Raw genomic sequence first — 17,092 nt, forward strand, 5'->3', positions numbered from 1 at the left:
GCCTATAAGGCTCCCATCAGGCTGTTTTCAGCTAGCCTATAAAGGCTCCCATCAGGCTGTTTTCAGCTAGCCTATAAAGGCTCCCATCAGGCTGTTTTCAGCTCGCCTATAAAGGCTCCCATCAGGCTGCCTTCAGCTCGCCTATAAAGGCTCCCATCAGGCTGCCGTCAGCTCGCCTATAAAAGCTCCCCTTCAGCTTCAGCCTATAAAGGCTCCCATCAGGCTGCATTCAGCTCGCCTATAAATGCTCCCATCAGGCTCCCTTCAGCTAGCCTATAACGGCTCGCCTATAAAGGCTGCCTTCAGCTCGCCTATAAAGGCTCCCATCAGGCTGTCTTCAGCTCGCCTATAAAGGCTCCCATCAGGCTGCCTTCAGCTCGCCTATAAAGGCTCCCATCAGGCTGCCTTCAGCTCGCCTATAAAGGCTCCCATCAGGCTGCCTTCAGCTCGCCTATAAAGGCTCCCATCAGGCTGCCTTCAGCTCGCCTATAAAGGCTCCCATCAGGCTTCAGCTCAGTTATAAAGGCTCCCTTCAGGCTACCATCAACTGGCCTATAAAAGCTCCCTTCAGCTCGCATATAAAGGCTCCCTTCAGGCTGCCTTCAGCTGGCCTACAAAAAAAACAAACAGCTTTTTTATCTCGCCCATATAGGCCTCCTTCAGCTTCTGTATAAAGATTCCCTTCATCTAGAAGTTTTGAAGTAGTCCAACTCATACTTCACCTAGCAACCAATAGTCGGTTCGACTTTCATATTTGCTGTTTAATTTTTAAAACTTGTTCTTGAGTTTTATGATCGATATCATCATGGCATGCATGGCGGCATGCCGAATGTCATAATGACTCAAGTGTAGAAGGCATGTTTATTTTACGCATCTGAGAACCCAACTTCTCGAGCACATCGACAACAACAACAACGCGATACACTTGACATTTAGTAGCAAGATACGATATGCGATGACATTGAATGCCGTCGTCTGACAGATAGACAAACAAACGAACCAATCGAATGATTGATTACATCTTTATGTACGCACAAACATATGAATCCCCCCTCTTCAACCTCTCTCAAAAAAAACTACAAGTGGGGAAATGTTTCCCCCTCCCCCTGAGCAAAAAAAATCACAGTTATTAATTGTCAGAATTTAAGCGACGACCTTTTTAAAAAAACCAAACTCAACACGAAAATATCGTAATTAACAGGCCTAGGAAAATAATTTAATATTTACTCAAAATTTTTTTGATTGACAGTGTAAATATTACACTTAGCCTATGGATAGAGGAATTAGGTCAATAATTTCGAAAAAATAACATGACAAATATAATAAAAAAAATCGAATCATAGAAAGTTATGGCCAAATAAATAAAAGGCATTATTTATTTTATTTGTTTGTTTTTTTTTCTAACGAATTATGACAGTCTTAACGACAGTCATTAATATACCAATAATCGAAGTCTGGTTGTGGCAGGCAACCAAGCAAGCAAGGTCACATTTGTTGCATTTAGAATGGAGTTTTTTCTATCAGGGCATAAAATCGATTGCGGATTAATGAATGAAAGCATTCATAGCATGAGAAAAAGGGGAAATCTGCAGAGGAGGCGAGCAGAAGGCAGACTACATAGGAAACATGAAGGGAGAAAGCCGTTATAGGGGTACCTGGGGTACCTTTGTAATATAGGTGAACAGGGATAATTTCGTCTAGCTTCGTTCGTCTATATGAAGTCCTTCAGATCGCCTATTAAAACTCCCTTCAGCTGGCCAATAAGGATTTCCTTCTACTTGCCTATAAAGGCTTTCTTCAGACTGACTTCAGCTCGCCTATAAAGGATCACTTCAGGCTCTCCTATAAAATCTCCCTTCAAGCTGCCTTAAGCTCGGCTATGAAGTCTGAAGGGAGTCTTTATAGGCGGGCTGAAGGGGCCTATAAAGACTCCCTTCAGCTCACCGATGGGAGAAAGCCGTTATAGGCGACCAGATGGGTGCCTTTGTAAGAAAGCTGAAGAGAGCCTTTATATACCAACTGAAGGAAGCCTTTATAGGAGAGCTACAGGGAGACTTTATAGCCGAGCTGAAAGTATCATTTATAGGCGAGCTGAAAGGAACCGTTATATGCGAGCTTAGGAGAGTCTCAGTAAATGAATTAAAATCTTTATAGACGAGCGAAAAGGAGTCCCGATTGTAAAAAGTCCCTATGATAATCTGGAGGGAGCCTTTTTACGCGAGCTAAAGGCATTTTCTATAGACGACCTGAAAGGAGTCCCAATAGGCGAGCTGAAGGTAGCCGTTATAAGCGAACTGAAGGGAGTAATTATCGACGAGGTGAAAGGGCCATTAATAGGAGGCCTAGGGGAGCTTTATAGCCCACGGGAGCCTTTGTAGTTGAAGTCGAAGAACTTCTTATAGACCAGCTAAGACGAGTCTCTAGGGACTTTCTATGGCCGAGTTGAAGGGAGTCCCAAGTATAGACACTGTATAGACAAGCAGAGGACTTTCTGATAGGAAATTTTGAACGGACCTCTTTAGGGAATTTATAATTACTACAAATAATTTAACAGCCACTGTTAGCATATTAACAGCCTCTGTTAATATATTTAAAACCTTTTTTTATACATTACCATTTTAGGCTCTGTTAACATATTAACAGCCACTGTTAACATATTAGCACTCTCTGCTAACATATTAACAGTCTCTGTTAACATATTAACAGCTACTGTTAACATATTAACAGCTACTGTTAACATATTAACAGTTTCGGTTAACATATTAACAGCCTCTGTTAACATATTAACAGCCTCTGTTAACATATTAACAGCCTCTGTTAACATATTAACAGCCTCTGTTAACATATTAACAACCTCTGTTAACATATTAACAGCCTCTGTTAACATATTAACAGCCTCTGTTAACATATTAACAGTCTCTGTTAACATATTAAAAGTCTCTGTTACCATATTGACATCCTCTGTTAATATATTGACAGTCTCTGTTAACATATCAACAACCTCTTTTAAAATATTAACGGTCTCTGTTAACATATTAACGGTCTCTGTTAACATATTAACGGCCTCTGTTAACATATTAAAAGCATCTGTTAAAATAATAACAGTCTCTGTTAACATATTAACAGCCTCTCTTAGCATATTAACAGTCTCTTTTAACATATTAACGGCCTCTGTTAATATATTAACAGCCTCTGTTAACATATTAACAGTCTCCGTTAACGAATTAACAGCCTCTGTTAAAATATTAACAGCATATGTTAACATAGAAACAGACTCTTTTAATATGTTAACAGTCTCTGTCAACATATTAACCGAATCTTTTAAGATATTAACAACCTCTGTTAACATTTTAAAAGCCTATGTTAACAAATTAACGGCCTCTGGTAGCATATTAACATATTAACAACCAATGTTAACATATTCGCAGCCTCTGCAACAGCCTATGTTGATATATAAAAAGTCTCTGTTAACTTTTCACATTTCTGTTAACATTAACAGCCTCTGTGAACATAATTAGAGACATTGGTAACAAATAACAGCAGCTTTTAATACTGTTAACATATTAACAGCCTCTGTTAACATATAAAAGCCACTGTTAATATTGTGAATATTTATGCAACCTATGTCAACATCTTAGTAGCCTCTGTTAACATCTTGACAGCCTCTGTTAACACCTTTACAGCCTCTGTTAACATATTATCTCCCCCTGTTAACATATTATCAGCCTCTGTTATCATTTAAACAGCCCCTGTCAATACTGAAACAGTCTCTCTGTGGGTTATTTGATCTCACAGGCATTTTAACTCAATCTCATTATAATCAATTATAATTATTATTTGAAAATTTGACTAAACACAATATGAAATTCTATAGCCAAAAATCTCTAAACAACAAAATATTGTTGTCAACAAAACAAATTCATTTATTCGAAAAAATGGATGTGGTTTTAAATTAAGTATTTTGTTGATGTAATTGAAAAAGGAGAGGAGGAGCTCCCGCACATTGGCATTGTATTGTTTTCAACTATTGAAATTGAAATTTAAAATTTTTTTGCCATAACAATAAACAAATGAAATGCGACAACAGCAACAAATTCATCATCAGATCAAATGTCAAATTAATTGAAATTGTTTTTCAAGTATTTGAAGACAAATGACGAGCAAAACGACGACGACGACGAAAGGATATTGATATGGGTGGTGGCGACCAAGTAGCCACCATCAGAATGAAGATGACTCGATGTTGCTGTTCATTTCTAATGGCTGGTGTCTGAATGTTGGGTGACACCAGCAACAATAAAGTCGAAAAAAAAATATTTTTATTTACAAAGAAATTCAATTCATTATCAAGAACATTACTTATCGCTGAAGAGTGGATCGGAGCAAAGGGTACATAGTATGAAGAGCATAAGGGGGAATATAGATTCCATACAGAAGTCAAAACAAATGAACATAAAAATAGATTTTAATTTCCACTCCCTCATATCTTCCACATAGTCGTTGTGTCGTCTCCGCTGTCGTCATCAGCATTCATTTCAATTATTACTTTTTTTTAATTGTTGAAATTGTTTTAATTTTCTTTCGAATCCCCCTTCTCATCTGTTCCCTTTTTGGAGGGCATTGAGAATGCGTTTCAGGGTCTCATATTTTCCAATTAAAAAGACTCTTAACTTTTATTTACTTACCAATGGTGGCAATATTGAAAATGGTACCGACCACAGCCATCAACAGAATTGTACCCAAATTATCGAAAAATAATCGATTCGGCATAAAATAACCCGCATCCAATATAATCGGTGGCAACATATAGAAGAAGAAGGTGTTGGGTGTTAGAGGTGAGACGGCTACATCGGTACAAAAGAAGAGCACAACACCAATGACAACACCGACAACAATCAGCAGACAGGATTCAGGAAAGATCAGATGTAATTTTGGTGTCATATGGAAACCTGGAAAGAAAGAGAGAGAGAGAGAGGGGGAAAATACAGAGATTAGATAAGGATGAAATAAAAAACATTATTTATGATTTTTTCCATTAACAGCATCTGCTAACATTTTAACATCCACTGTTAGCATATTAACATCCACTGTTAACATAACTGCCACTGTTAAAAGCCCCTGTTAGCTTATTACCAGCTACTGTTAACATATTAACAGCCGCTTTTTTTTAGCCTCTGTTAATGTATTAACTACCTCTGTTAATGTATTAACAGCCTCTTTTAATGTATTAACAGCCTCTGTTAACATATTAACAGCCTCTGTTAACATATTAACAGCCTCTGTTAACATATTAACAGCCTCTGTTAACATATTAACAGCCTCTGTTAACATATTAACAGCCTCTTTTAATGTATTAACAGCCTCTGTTAACATATTAACAGCCTCTGTTAACTATTTACAGGCTCTGTTAACATATTAACAGCATGTAACTAATCATAGGCGTAAATTTAAAAAATAACAAGGCCTACCCAAGGCCATTAACAGCCTCTGCTAACATTTTAACATCCACTGTTAATATATTAACATATTAGCAGCCTCTGTTAATGTATTAACAGCCTCTGTTAATGTATTAACAGCCTCTGTTATTGTATTAACAGCCTCTGTTAATGTATTAATAGCGTCTGTTAATGTATTAACAGCCTCTGTTAATGTATTAACAGCCTCTGTTAATGTATTAACAGTCTCTGTTAATGTATTAACAGCCTCTGTTAGTGTATTAACAGCCTCTGTTAATGTATTAATAGCCTCTGTTAATTTATTAACAGCCTCTGTTAATGTATTAACAGCCTCTGTTAAAGTATTAACAGCCTCTGTAATTGTGATAACAGCCTCTGTAATTTATAAGCAGCCACTGCTAATGCATTAACAGCCTCTGTAATGTATTAACAGCCTCTGTTAATGTATTAACAGCCTCTGTTAATGTATTAACAGCCTCTGTTAATGTATTAATAGCGTCTGTTAATGTATTAACAGCCTCTGTTAATGTATTAACAGCCTCTGTTAATGTATTAACAGTCTCTGTTAATGTATTAACAGCCTCTGTTAATGTATTAACAGCCTCTGTTAATGTATTAACAGCCTCTGTTAATGTATTAACAGCCTCTGTTAATGTATTAACAGCCTCTGTTAATGTATTAACAGCCTCTGTTAATGTATTAACAGCCTCTGTTAATGTATTAACAGCCTCTGTTAATGTATTAATAGTCTCTGTTAACATATTAACAGCCCCTATTAACATATTAAAAGCCCATATTAATATATTAACAGCCTCTGTTAACATATTACAAGCCTCTGTAAACATATTACAAGCCTCTGTTAACATATTAGTAGCCTTTCTTAACATATTAATAGCTTCTGTTAACATATTTCCAGCCATTGTTAACCTATTAACGGCAACTGTTAACATATTAACAGCTATTGTTAACATATTAACAGCCACTGTTAACATATTAACAGCCACTGTTAAATAATAACAGCCTTTGTTAACATTTTAACAGCCACTGTTAACATATTAGCAACCTCTGTTATTGTATTAACAGCCTCTGTTAATGTATTAACAGCCTCTGTCAAAGTATTAACAGCCTCTGTTAATGTATTAACAGCCTCTGTTAATGTATTAACAGCCTCTGTTAATGTTTTAACAACGTCTGTTAATATATTAACAGTCTCTGTTAACATATTAACATCCACTGTTAATATATTAACAGCCTCTGTTAGCATGTTAGCAGCCTCTGTTAACGTATAACAGCCTTTGTTAATATATTAACAGCCTCTGTTAACTATGTACAAGCTCTGTTAACATATTAACAGCATGTAACTAATCATAGGCGTAGATTAAAAAAATACAAGGCCTACCCAAGGCGTAGATTTTTTAAAAAATATTTTGTCCGGACCTACTCTAGGCGTAGATTTTTTAAAAGAATATTTTATAGGGCCTCACCAAGGCGTAGATATTTTAGAAAATATTTTGTAGGGCCTCTCCAAGGCGTAGATATTTTAGAAAATATTTTGTAGGGCCGCTCCAAAGCGTAGATATTTTAGAAAATATTTTGTAGGGCCTCTCCAAGGCGTAGATATTTTAGAAAATATTTTGTAGGGCCGCTCCAAAGCGTAGATTTTTTAAAAGAATATTTTGTAGGGCCTCACCAAGGCGTAGATATTTTAGAAAATATTTTGTAGGGCCGCTCCAAAGCGTAGATATTTTAGAAAATATTTTGTAGGGCCTCTCCAAGGCCATAGATATTTTAGAAAATATTTTTTAGGTCCTACACAAAAAATATTATTTTTCAGGAACTAACATAGGCGTAGATTTTTTAAAAATATATAGTTTTTCAGGGCCTAGCCAAGGTGTAAATTTAAAAAAAAAATACTTTTTCAAAGATTACACAGGGCCTAAAAATAAAAACAATATTTTTTCAAAGACTTCTTTTTCGTGTACGAATTTTTTAAAGAATATTTCTTTTCCTTCGTCTTCTATCACATCCTAATCAGATCACGTAACTAGGTCATTACACAATTTTATTGTTCCTAATGTGCCTGTTCTATTATTCAACTCCCATAGGCCAGAGGTGAGTGAGATGTTAACTTGGTGTTTACCATCTAACACTGACCTTTTATTATCAAAATAACAACAACAAAAAAAAACGACAAAAAGTCAATAACCAGTTCCATGTCTTTCTTGGGCCATTTTTGTAAAATAGTTTTCATGTATCAAGGCCATAAAGAAAACAGAAACAACGCAAATTATATAGAATTAGCCAAAAAATATATACGGCCTTGCCTTTTAACATTTAATGGCAGCACCCACCCAAGGCCCAAGAAAAAATAACAAAAAATCAAAATAAATATATCCTTTGGTAGTGGAGAAGAAGTAATGGCCTTGAAAGGACATACCAATTTGCTAAATGATTTCTAAATCGTAGTAGCGCAAATGGTTTTGGAAATTATTACCATTTCCATTGGAATTTAAAACAAATAACAGCCAATGTGTTTAACTATCTGACATATTTTGCTATGATGTGGAGTGGAATATTTTTTAGTGGTTTCGAAATCTATTTAGTTACTGACTTCCATTTCCCCAACTGTTATTTGTCCAAAAGATTATATAAAATAGCTACTGAACTTGTTTACGTTATTTTTTGGCTTTATTTTCATGGCGCCTCTGCTGACTTCGTTTGTTTGCCTTTAGTGGGAGTTGAAGGTGTTTGGTTCTTTGGTTAGATATTAGATAATATTTTGAATTTTTTTCGGTGGAAGAAAACAAAAATTCTTACTTTCTTTGATAAATATTTTGTCAACGATAGTTATCTGTTTTCGAACCTAACCTTGACCTATATTAACATTAGATTTTTTTCTTTTTTTGATTACCTAATATTTGGAGAACTTCCAGTTATGCAATTTTCAAAATACAGTTTTCAGCGACTCACAGAAGCATGGAATTTTAAAATAATTTTTCGGTGCTTGCTGAATTATGGATATTTTAAAAATAATTTTTTCAAAGGCCAAAAAACAAAAATCGTACAAAAATCCTTTTATATGCCTTGGTTTTATTCTATATTCAACTTATATTATATGCATTTTATATACAGGGTTGCCCATATTCGACGGACCCATGCTTTTTTTTAAATAAAAAAAATAAAAAATTGGCGGTTGGCAATGTTAATCATTTAATTTGTTCCAAGTAGATTTGTTTACATCAATTTTTGAATATGATATCTCTCAAATGGCCGCATCTGGCGTTGATGACGTATTGTGCCCTTTTTGCTGCATTTTCCATCGTTTTTGCCAACATTTCGGCCGGAATAGCGGCTATTTCTTTACGAATGTTGTCCTTGAGCTCTTCTAGAGTCCTTGGCTTGTTAACGTAAACTTTTGACTTCAAATATCCCCACAAGAAGAAGTCAGGCGGCGTCAAATCGGGCGAACGCGGTTGCCGGTCCAAATAACCACTTTTCGACATCAAACGGCCCGGAAACAAATTCTTGAGAAAATCGTTTGTTATGCGACTTGCGTGCGGTGGAGCTCCGTCTTGTTGAAACCAGAACTGCCTCATACGCTTTCGACGAATAATTGGCATCAGAAAATTGGTCATCATGTCGCGATAACGCACCTGAGTGATGGTAACAGCATGGCCATTTTCATTTGGAAAAAAACGGCCCAATGACCGTTTTCGCACTAACGCCGCACCAAACTTTGACTTTTTTCGTCATGAAGAGGCACTTCTTGAATCTCCTGAGGATTTTCAGTGGCGTAAAAACGGCAATTTTGTTTATTTACGGTCCCATTCAATGTGAAATGGGCTTCATCGAACATGATAATTTTGTTCCAAAATTGCTCGTCATCTTCGGCCATTTCGATGACTCATGGCCCATTCCAATCGAGGCTTGTCCGCAGGCAACATTCTTTGCGTCAATTGAATTTTGTACGGGAACAAATGCAAATCAATGCGAATAATCCGTTGTAAAGTGGACCGAGCCATGCCCAACTGCTGAGAACGGCGTTTTTGGGATGTTCTTGGGGACCTCTCAACACTGGCTCATACAGCAGCGATATTCTCGACCGATCGCCTTGGTCGACTTTTATATGGCCTCTTCGGATTAGAAAGAGCCTTACCAGTCGAAAATTTTTCGTATAAACGCTTAATGGTGTTCTTAGAAGGCGCACTTCTCACATTTTTTAATGTTTTAAAAGCACGTTGAGTTTTCACAATTGACTTCTTCTGTTGAATGTAAATTTCAACTATTTCAGAGCGCTCGCGTGGCGTGTATTGGTTCACGGTAAAAATCTGCTTGGACTGACGCTTCAAACGCGGTATGTCATTAAGCAATGTGACATCTCTGTCAAAAGTTATGGCGTTGCCAGATGGGTCCGTCGAATATGGGCAACCCTGTATATGGTATATACGATATTGAAAATATCTGATTGCTTATTGTGTACTAGAATAACACCTAAAAGTATACATCACACAACAAAAATATAGTCTCTCAGAGACTAGCACAGGTGGATCTTTTAACAATATTTCTTATCAGTGACTAACAGAAGCATGCATTTTTACAGAATATTTTTCAGAAACTCGCAGAAAAATATTCACTCTAAAACTACAAAAATATATTCTTTTGAATATTTTTTTGGGATCTGCAGAAGCATGGAATTGTTAAAGAAAAAATGTTAAGGAGCTTATAGAAGTCTGGATTTTTTAAATAATAATTTTTCAGGGACCAAGAGGAAATTTTTATAGAAAAAATTGTACATTGATTAAGAATTGTTCTCTAGCTTCTCCGTGACTGAAGGTTTTATATGAAGAAAAACGTCAGTTAAAAAAAAAATGACTGAGATTTTCCTACGAAATAGAAGTTTATGATTGCGGATTTCTGTTATAACAAATATTCGATCTCAGTGTCATTTATTGTCATTGATAAATTAATTTTTATATAAAATTCAATACTCCGTAAAGAAGAAATTATTTATATAGTCATTCAGAAAAAATTTTGATTTTTTCAGTAACTGTAGACGACCAAAGAAAGCATCTAAAAAGAAAGCACCTAAAAGTATTCACCACGCTTGAAAACAATCCCTTAATATTAGGTTTGGGAAAAAGAAATCCATTAGGCCGGTTGTCGAAAAAATGTCGATAAAATCGGAGAAATGATCGAAATCGACCGGCATGTTAGCAGTCGTAACATCGTCCAGGAGCTAAAAATCGACCATAAAACTGTTTTAAAGCATTTACACAAAACTGGATTAAAAAAGAAGCTTGATGTTTGGGTGCCACACCAATTAGCCGGAAAAATAGGATGGAACAAATTTCCATCAGCGAAGCCTTGGCCAAACGGAATGAGATAGACCCATTTCCTAAACGAATGGAGATGAGAAATGGATCACATGAAGCACCTCAAACTGTGGCCAAACCACGACTAACGGCCATAAAGGTTCTGCTATGCATTTGGTGAGACTGGAAAGGGATTATTTATTATGAGTTGCTTACATATGGCCAAAAGCTAAATTCTGATCTCTACTGTCAACAACTGGACCGTTTGAAGATAGCAATTGACCAGAATTGGCCAACAGGAGTGGTGTCGTGTACCACCAGGACAACGCTAAGCCACACACATCTACAGTGACTCGTCAGAAACTTCGGGAGCTTGCTTAGGAAATTTTAATGCATGCGTCATACAGTCCGAGCTTGACATCTACAGTGACTCGTCAGAAACTTCGGGAGCTTGGTTAGGGCATTTTAATGCATCCGTCATACAGTCCGGGCTTGGCATCTACAGTGACTCGCCAGAAACTTCGGGAGCTTGGTTAGGAAATTTTAATGCATCCGTCATACAGTCCGGGCTTGGCATCAAGCGATTGTCATCTTTTTCTTGCATTTTTTTAATGATAAGAAATTGGTATCTAGGGAGGATTGTGAAAATCGACTACTCGATTTATTTTGCAAATAGAGAACAGGACTTCTATGAGAGAGACATTATAAACTTTAAAATGGCAACAAACGGTGCATATTTGGCCCAAATCGGACATTATGATCCTTTACTACACTGTCGTACAGGGTATTGTGTCTTTGTGCATATGTTTGTAACAGGCAAAAGGAAACGAGATAGACACATGGTTCCTTTTGAGAATACGCATAGAATCACTTTCTGAGTCGATTTATGCATATCCGTCCGTCCGTCTGTCCGTCCATGTATTTTGTGAACAAAGTACAGGTCGCATTTATGATCCGATTTGGATGAAATTTGGCATAGGTCACTTATTTGGCCCAAGAACGAACCCTATTGAAATTGGGAAAAATCGGTTCAGATTTAGGTATAGATCCCATATATATTTTCGTCCGATTTAATGTAAATGGTGAACCAAAGTCGCTATATATCACTCGATTTGCACGAAATTTGGCTCAGCATAATGAATTTGGTCTAGAATAATGTGTGTTAAGTTTCCTGAAAATCGGTTCAGATTTAGATATAGCTCCTATATATATCTCCGTCCGATTTCATGTAAATGGTGCACCAATGTCCCTATATATCTTTCGATTTGCCCGAAATTTGGCACAGCGTAATGAATTAAGTCTGGAATGATGTGTGTTAAGTTTCCTGAACATCGGTTCAGATTTAGATATAGCTTCTATAACAAAATGTAAAGTTTAGTATAGGTTGCAGAATGACGTGTTTGTGGATCCAAATTCATTTTACTGGTCCTTTAAAAGTGTGACGTCTGTTAGGATTCATCTGTTGAATATACCCAAAGTGGTGAGGGATATCACATAGTCGGCCTTGTCCGACTTTACTATGTCCTTACTGGTTTTCTATAGAAAAAACTCCGAACCAATGGTCCTGATTTTTATGTAAAAAAATAAAACCGAACCAGGTGTCCTAAATTTTTTTCTATAGAAAAAACTACGAACTAAGGTTCCTGAATTTGTTTCTATGAAAAAACTACGACTTTCTTCTAGAGAAAAAAATGCAAAAAACCCAGTCGAATCTGTCTAAGTATTTCTCTATAATCCATACAACGGTTACTGAATTTAAAAAGATGTTTTTTTTTTTTTTGAATAGCACTATATATTCTAATTGATGTTCCCAGAGCCTAAAAGTATGCACCACACATTAACTCAATTCTCCACAATCTCTACATTATGAATTTTAATATTTATTTTGATTATTTTTGAAATTCTGAGATTACAATAGACACGAATCAGATGTTTTAGCATAATATTGCGCCTAAAAGTATGCACCACACATTCAATAAACAATCGATTGAATAATATTTCCATAATTATAGCTATGTTTTCGCTCCAGACTTTTTGTTTGTTTGGCCTTGGCAAAGGAATTAGCCTATTGTGTTTATGGACATAATATCAATAATAAATTTTCTGAACGAGAGGACTGAAAGGACTCCAGAGTTGAGAAAAAAAAACACAGAATGTCAAGTACAAAGCGAATAATAAACAAAAACGAAGTAAATTTATTATCTAATTTACAACAGACGACGAACAAAAAACGAACCGAAGAACACATTAAATCGAGAAATTTCACAGCCAACAACATTAGTAATGACCTTGGCTAAAATAAAGTTTTTTTTAACTTTCAAAACCGAAATCTTTCTCCCCTTTTCCCCAAATGCCCAATTGCGAATGGGAGGGTAAATAAAGTTTTGTTGTCTCCTTTTTGTGAGGCATGTTGAACTTATCCTTGAAAGTACAGAACTGAAGAAAAAACGAGCAAAAGACAATGAAGTGTAGTGTAGCTTTTATTGTTCGTGTGTTACTCTAGCAACACTTATTCAAATAATAAATAATGTCTTTGTTAAGGACAAACCTTTTGTGAGTATTCAAGTCCTACCTAGAACAAAGACAAACATTGTCAAGTCGAATAGAATGGCTAACTGCTGGTATTTGCTAGCTGGTCATGGCCCCAGTCTTAGGTGTAGGCGATGATGATGATGGGATTGTCTGTTGTCAATGTCAATGAATTTCATGGAAAGCCCTGAAGTCCTTGAAGACAAGAAAATATTTGACAAACAAATTATTTGTTCGGAATTCATTCTATTGGTTATGTTTGAATTACAAATACAATTTCTCCACCTCCAAAATTACGAGGCCAAGGGCTCAACAAAAATGACATCACAGAGTCTCTTTTTGAAAAGTTTTGAAGAGAATATCAGTCCACAGTAACAGAACAGATAATTAATTGGCATACAAAGATTCGGTTCGGAGTTTTTTTTCTAAATTCAGACCCTTAGTTCGGAGTTTTTTTTCTATAGAAAAAAATTCAAGACCTCTGGGGTCGGCGATTTTTTTCTATAGAAAAAAATTTCAAGACCCTTGGGTCGGCGATTTTTTTCTATAGAAAAAAATTTCAAGACCCTTGGGTCGGCGATTTTTTTCTATAGAAAAAATTTCAAGACCCTTGGGTCGGCGATTTTTTTCTATAGAAAAAAATTTCAAGACCCTTGGGTCGGCGATTTTTTTCTATAGAAAAAAATTTCAAGACCCTTGGGTCGGCGATTTTTTTCTATAGAAAAAAATTTAAGACCCTTGGGTCGGCGATTTTTTTCTATAGAAAAAAATTCAAGACCCTTGGGTCGGCGATTTTTTTCTATAGAAAAAAATTCAAGACCCTTGCGTCGGCGATTTTTTTCTATAGAAAAATATTCAAGACCTTTGCGTCGGCGATTTTTTTCTATAGAAAAGAAATCAAGACCCTTGGGTCGGCGATTTTTTTCTATAGAAAAAAATTCAAGACCCTTGGGTCGGCGATTTTTTTCTATAGAAAAAAAAATTCAAGACCCTTGGGTCGGCGATTTTTTTCTATAGAAAAAAATTCAACACCCTTGGGTCGGCAGTTTTTTTCTATAGAAAAAATTCAAGACCCTTAAGTCGGCGGTTTTTTTCTATAGAAGAAAAATTCAAGACCCTTGGGTCGGCGGTTTTTTTCTATAGAAAAAAATCAAGACCCTTGGGTCGGCGGTTTTTTTCTATAGAAAAAAATGCGCTCAGCAACAGGACTGAGGGCGTTTTTTTTTCTATAGAAAAAAATTCAAGACCCTTGGGTCGGCGGTTTTTTTCTATAGAAAAAAATTCAAGACCCTTGGGTCGGCGGTTTTTTTTCTATAGAAAAAAATTCAAGACCCTTGGGTCGGCGGTTTTTTTTTTTATAGAAAAAAATTCAAGACCCTTGGGTCGGCGGTTTTTTTCTATAGAAAAAAATTCAAGACCCTTGGGTCGGCGGTTTTTTTCTATAGAAAAAAATTCAAGACCCTTGGGTCGGCGGTTTTTTTCTATAGAAAAAAATTCAAGACCCTTGGGTCGGCGGTTTTTTTCTATAGAAAAAAATTCAAGACCCTTGGGTCGGCGGTTTTTTTCTATAGAAAAAAATTCAAGACCCTTGGGTCGGCGGTTTTTTTCTATAGAAAAAAATTCAAGACCCTTGGGTCGGCGGTTTTTTTCTATAGAAAAAAATTCAAGACCCTTGGGTCGGCGGTTTTTTTCTATAGAAAAAAATTCAAGACCCTTGGGTCGGCGGTTTTTTTTATAGAAAAAAATTCAAGACCCTTGGGTCGGCGGTTTTTTTCTATAGAAAAAAATTCAAGACCCTTGGGTCGGCGGTTTTTTTCTATAGAAAAAAATTCAAGACCCTTGGGTCGGCGGTTTTTTTCTATAGAAAAAAATTCAAGACCCTTGGGTCGGCGGTTTTTTTCTATAGAAAAAAATTCAAGACCCTTGGGTCGGCGGTTTTTTTCTATAGAAAAAAATTCAAGACCCTTGGGTCGGCGATTTTTTTCTATAGAAAAAAATTCAAGACCCTTGGGTCGGCGATTTTTTTCTATAGAAAAAAATTCAAGACCCTTGGGTCGGCGATTTTTTTCTATAGAAAAAAAATTCAAGACCCTTGGGTCGGCGGTTTTTTTCAATAGAAAAAAAATTCAAGACCCTTGGGTCGGCGGTTTTTTTCAATAGAAAAAAATTCAAGACCCTTGGGTCGGCGGTTTTTTTCAATAGAAAAAAAATTCAAGACCCTTGGGTCTGCGGTTTTTTTCAATAGAAAAAAATTCAAGACCATTGGGTCGGCGGTTTTTTCAATAGAAAAAAATTCAAGACCCTTGGGTCTGATTTTTTTTCTATAGAAAAAAATTCAGGACCCCTTGCGTCGGAGTTTTTTCCTATAGAAAAAAATTCAAGACCCTTAGGTCGGATTTTTTTTTAAAGCAAAAAATTCAAGAACCTTGGGTTGGGCTGTTATTCCTATAAAAAAAAATTTAATTTTTTCTATAAAAATTCAGAACCCTTATACAAAAAATTTCAGTCTTAAGGGTCCTGAATGATTTTTTCTATAGAAAAAAGTTGCGGACCTAAGGTTCTGATTTTATCTGGAAACATAGGTTCCAGAATTTTTTAAAAATTTAAAAATTTTTTCTATAGAAAAAATTTCAGTCCTGTAGGGTGCGGACCTAAGGGTCCTGGATGATTTTTTCTAAGAAAAAAGTTGCGGACCTAAGGGTTCTGAATGATCTTTTCTATAAAAAATATTTCAGTCCTAAGGGTCCTGAATTTTTTCTATAGAAAAAAGTTGCGGAACTAAGGGTACTGAATTCTGTCCCAAGGGTCTATAGCAGAATGATAAGGACCTCAGGGTCCTGAATTTTTTTCTATAGCAGAAAGTTGCGGACCTTAGGGTCCTGATTTTTTTTTTCTATAGAAAAAAAAGTTGCGGACCTCAGGGTCGTGATTTTTTTCTATAGGAAAAAGTTGGGACCTAAGGATCCTGATTTTTTTCTATAGAAAAAAGTTGCGGACCTAAGGGTCCTGAATTTTTCTCTGTAGAGAAAAGTTCAGTCCTAAGGGTTCCGATTTTTTTTTTTCAAAGAAAAAAATGTCGCATTTTTTTCTATTAAAAGTTTGTCCTGAAAATGTGTTCCCTTTAAATTTTCAAAATCTCTTTTTTGTACTCACCAATCTTTGCTATACTGGCCGACAATATCCATACACCAATAATGAATGGTGTCTTCACTCTATCGAATTCAACCTGAGCCAATGGATAACGTTCATGGCCCCCAGTATGACCGCCATCATCATCACCATGATCATTATGGTCACCACCATCGTTGTCGTCGGAACGTGGCACCGGGTGACCTCCTGTCGTTGATGATTTAATATCATTTCCTGCTGCTGCCTGAGGTTCGCCACTACCAATGTATTTTTGTTGTTTTATGGCATTGCCGTTAACACTTTCCGGTGGTAGAGCGGTATTCGATGCTGGTAAAGACTGATAAGGAAGAAAAAAAATCGAAAAAATATAATCAGTTAATTATTTTTATTATCGAATGTTAAAGGGGGGATTATTTTATGACTACATCGAAATTAATGAGTGATTTATGAATGGGGGGGCTTTTCAAAGAAATTGTTACGAATTTATGGTTCCATAATGTAGGGGGATCTATTTGGGGACTTTCGAATATTATTGATGGAGATACCAATATCTTAACCCTACAACATTTTACACATAAAAAATTCCCCATTTTGGGCTTTTAAAATTTAATTTCCTCCCTCCTTCGTTTCCCCCCCTCTTTCCTTCATATATCCTCAATCGGAAAA

At 36.1% G+C, this 17,092-nt stretch overlaps 1 protein-coding gene across 1 annotated transcript; it reads right to left on the reverse strand.

Moving 5' to 3' along the window:
- Positions 1-2,947: 2,947 nt before the first annotated feature.
- LOC133321848 (sodium/hydrogen exchanger 3-like) lies at positions 2,948-16,763 on the reverse strand (the record flags this gene model as incomplete). Its single annotated transcript, XM_061530918.1, has 3 exons — positions 2,948-3,234; positions 4,686-4,949; positions 16,451-16,763. Coding segments are annotated over 3 exons (864 nt in total), but the record flags the coding sequence as incomplete, so codon positions are not given.
- Positions 16,764-17,092: the final 329 nt, after the last annotated feature.

The sequence above is a fragment of the Musca vetustissima genome, unplaced genomic scaffold, assembly GCF_032173495.1.
Source record: "Musca vetustissima isolate MV318-11 ecotype Yass unplaced genomic scaffold, APGP_CSIRO_Mvet_v1 utg198420, whole genome shotgun sequence".
In the NCBI taxonomy this organism is placed as follows: domain Eukaryota; kingdom Metazoa; phylum Arthropoda; class Insecta; order Diptera; family Muscidae; genus Musca; species Musca vetustissima.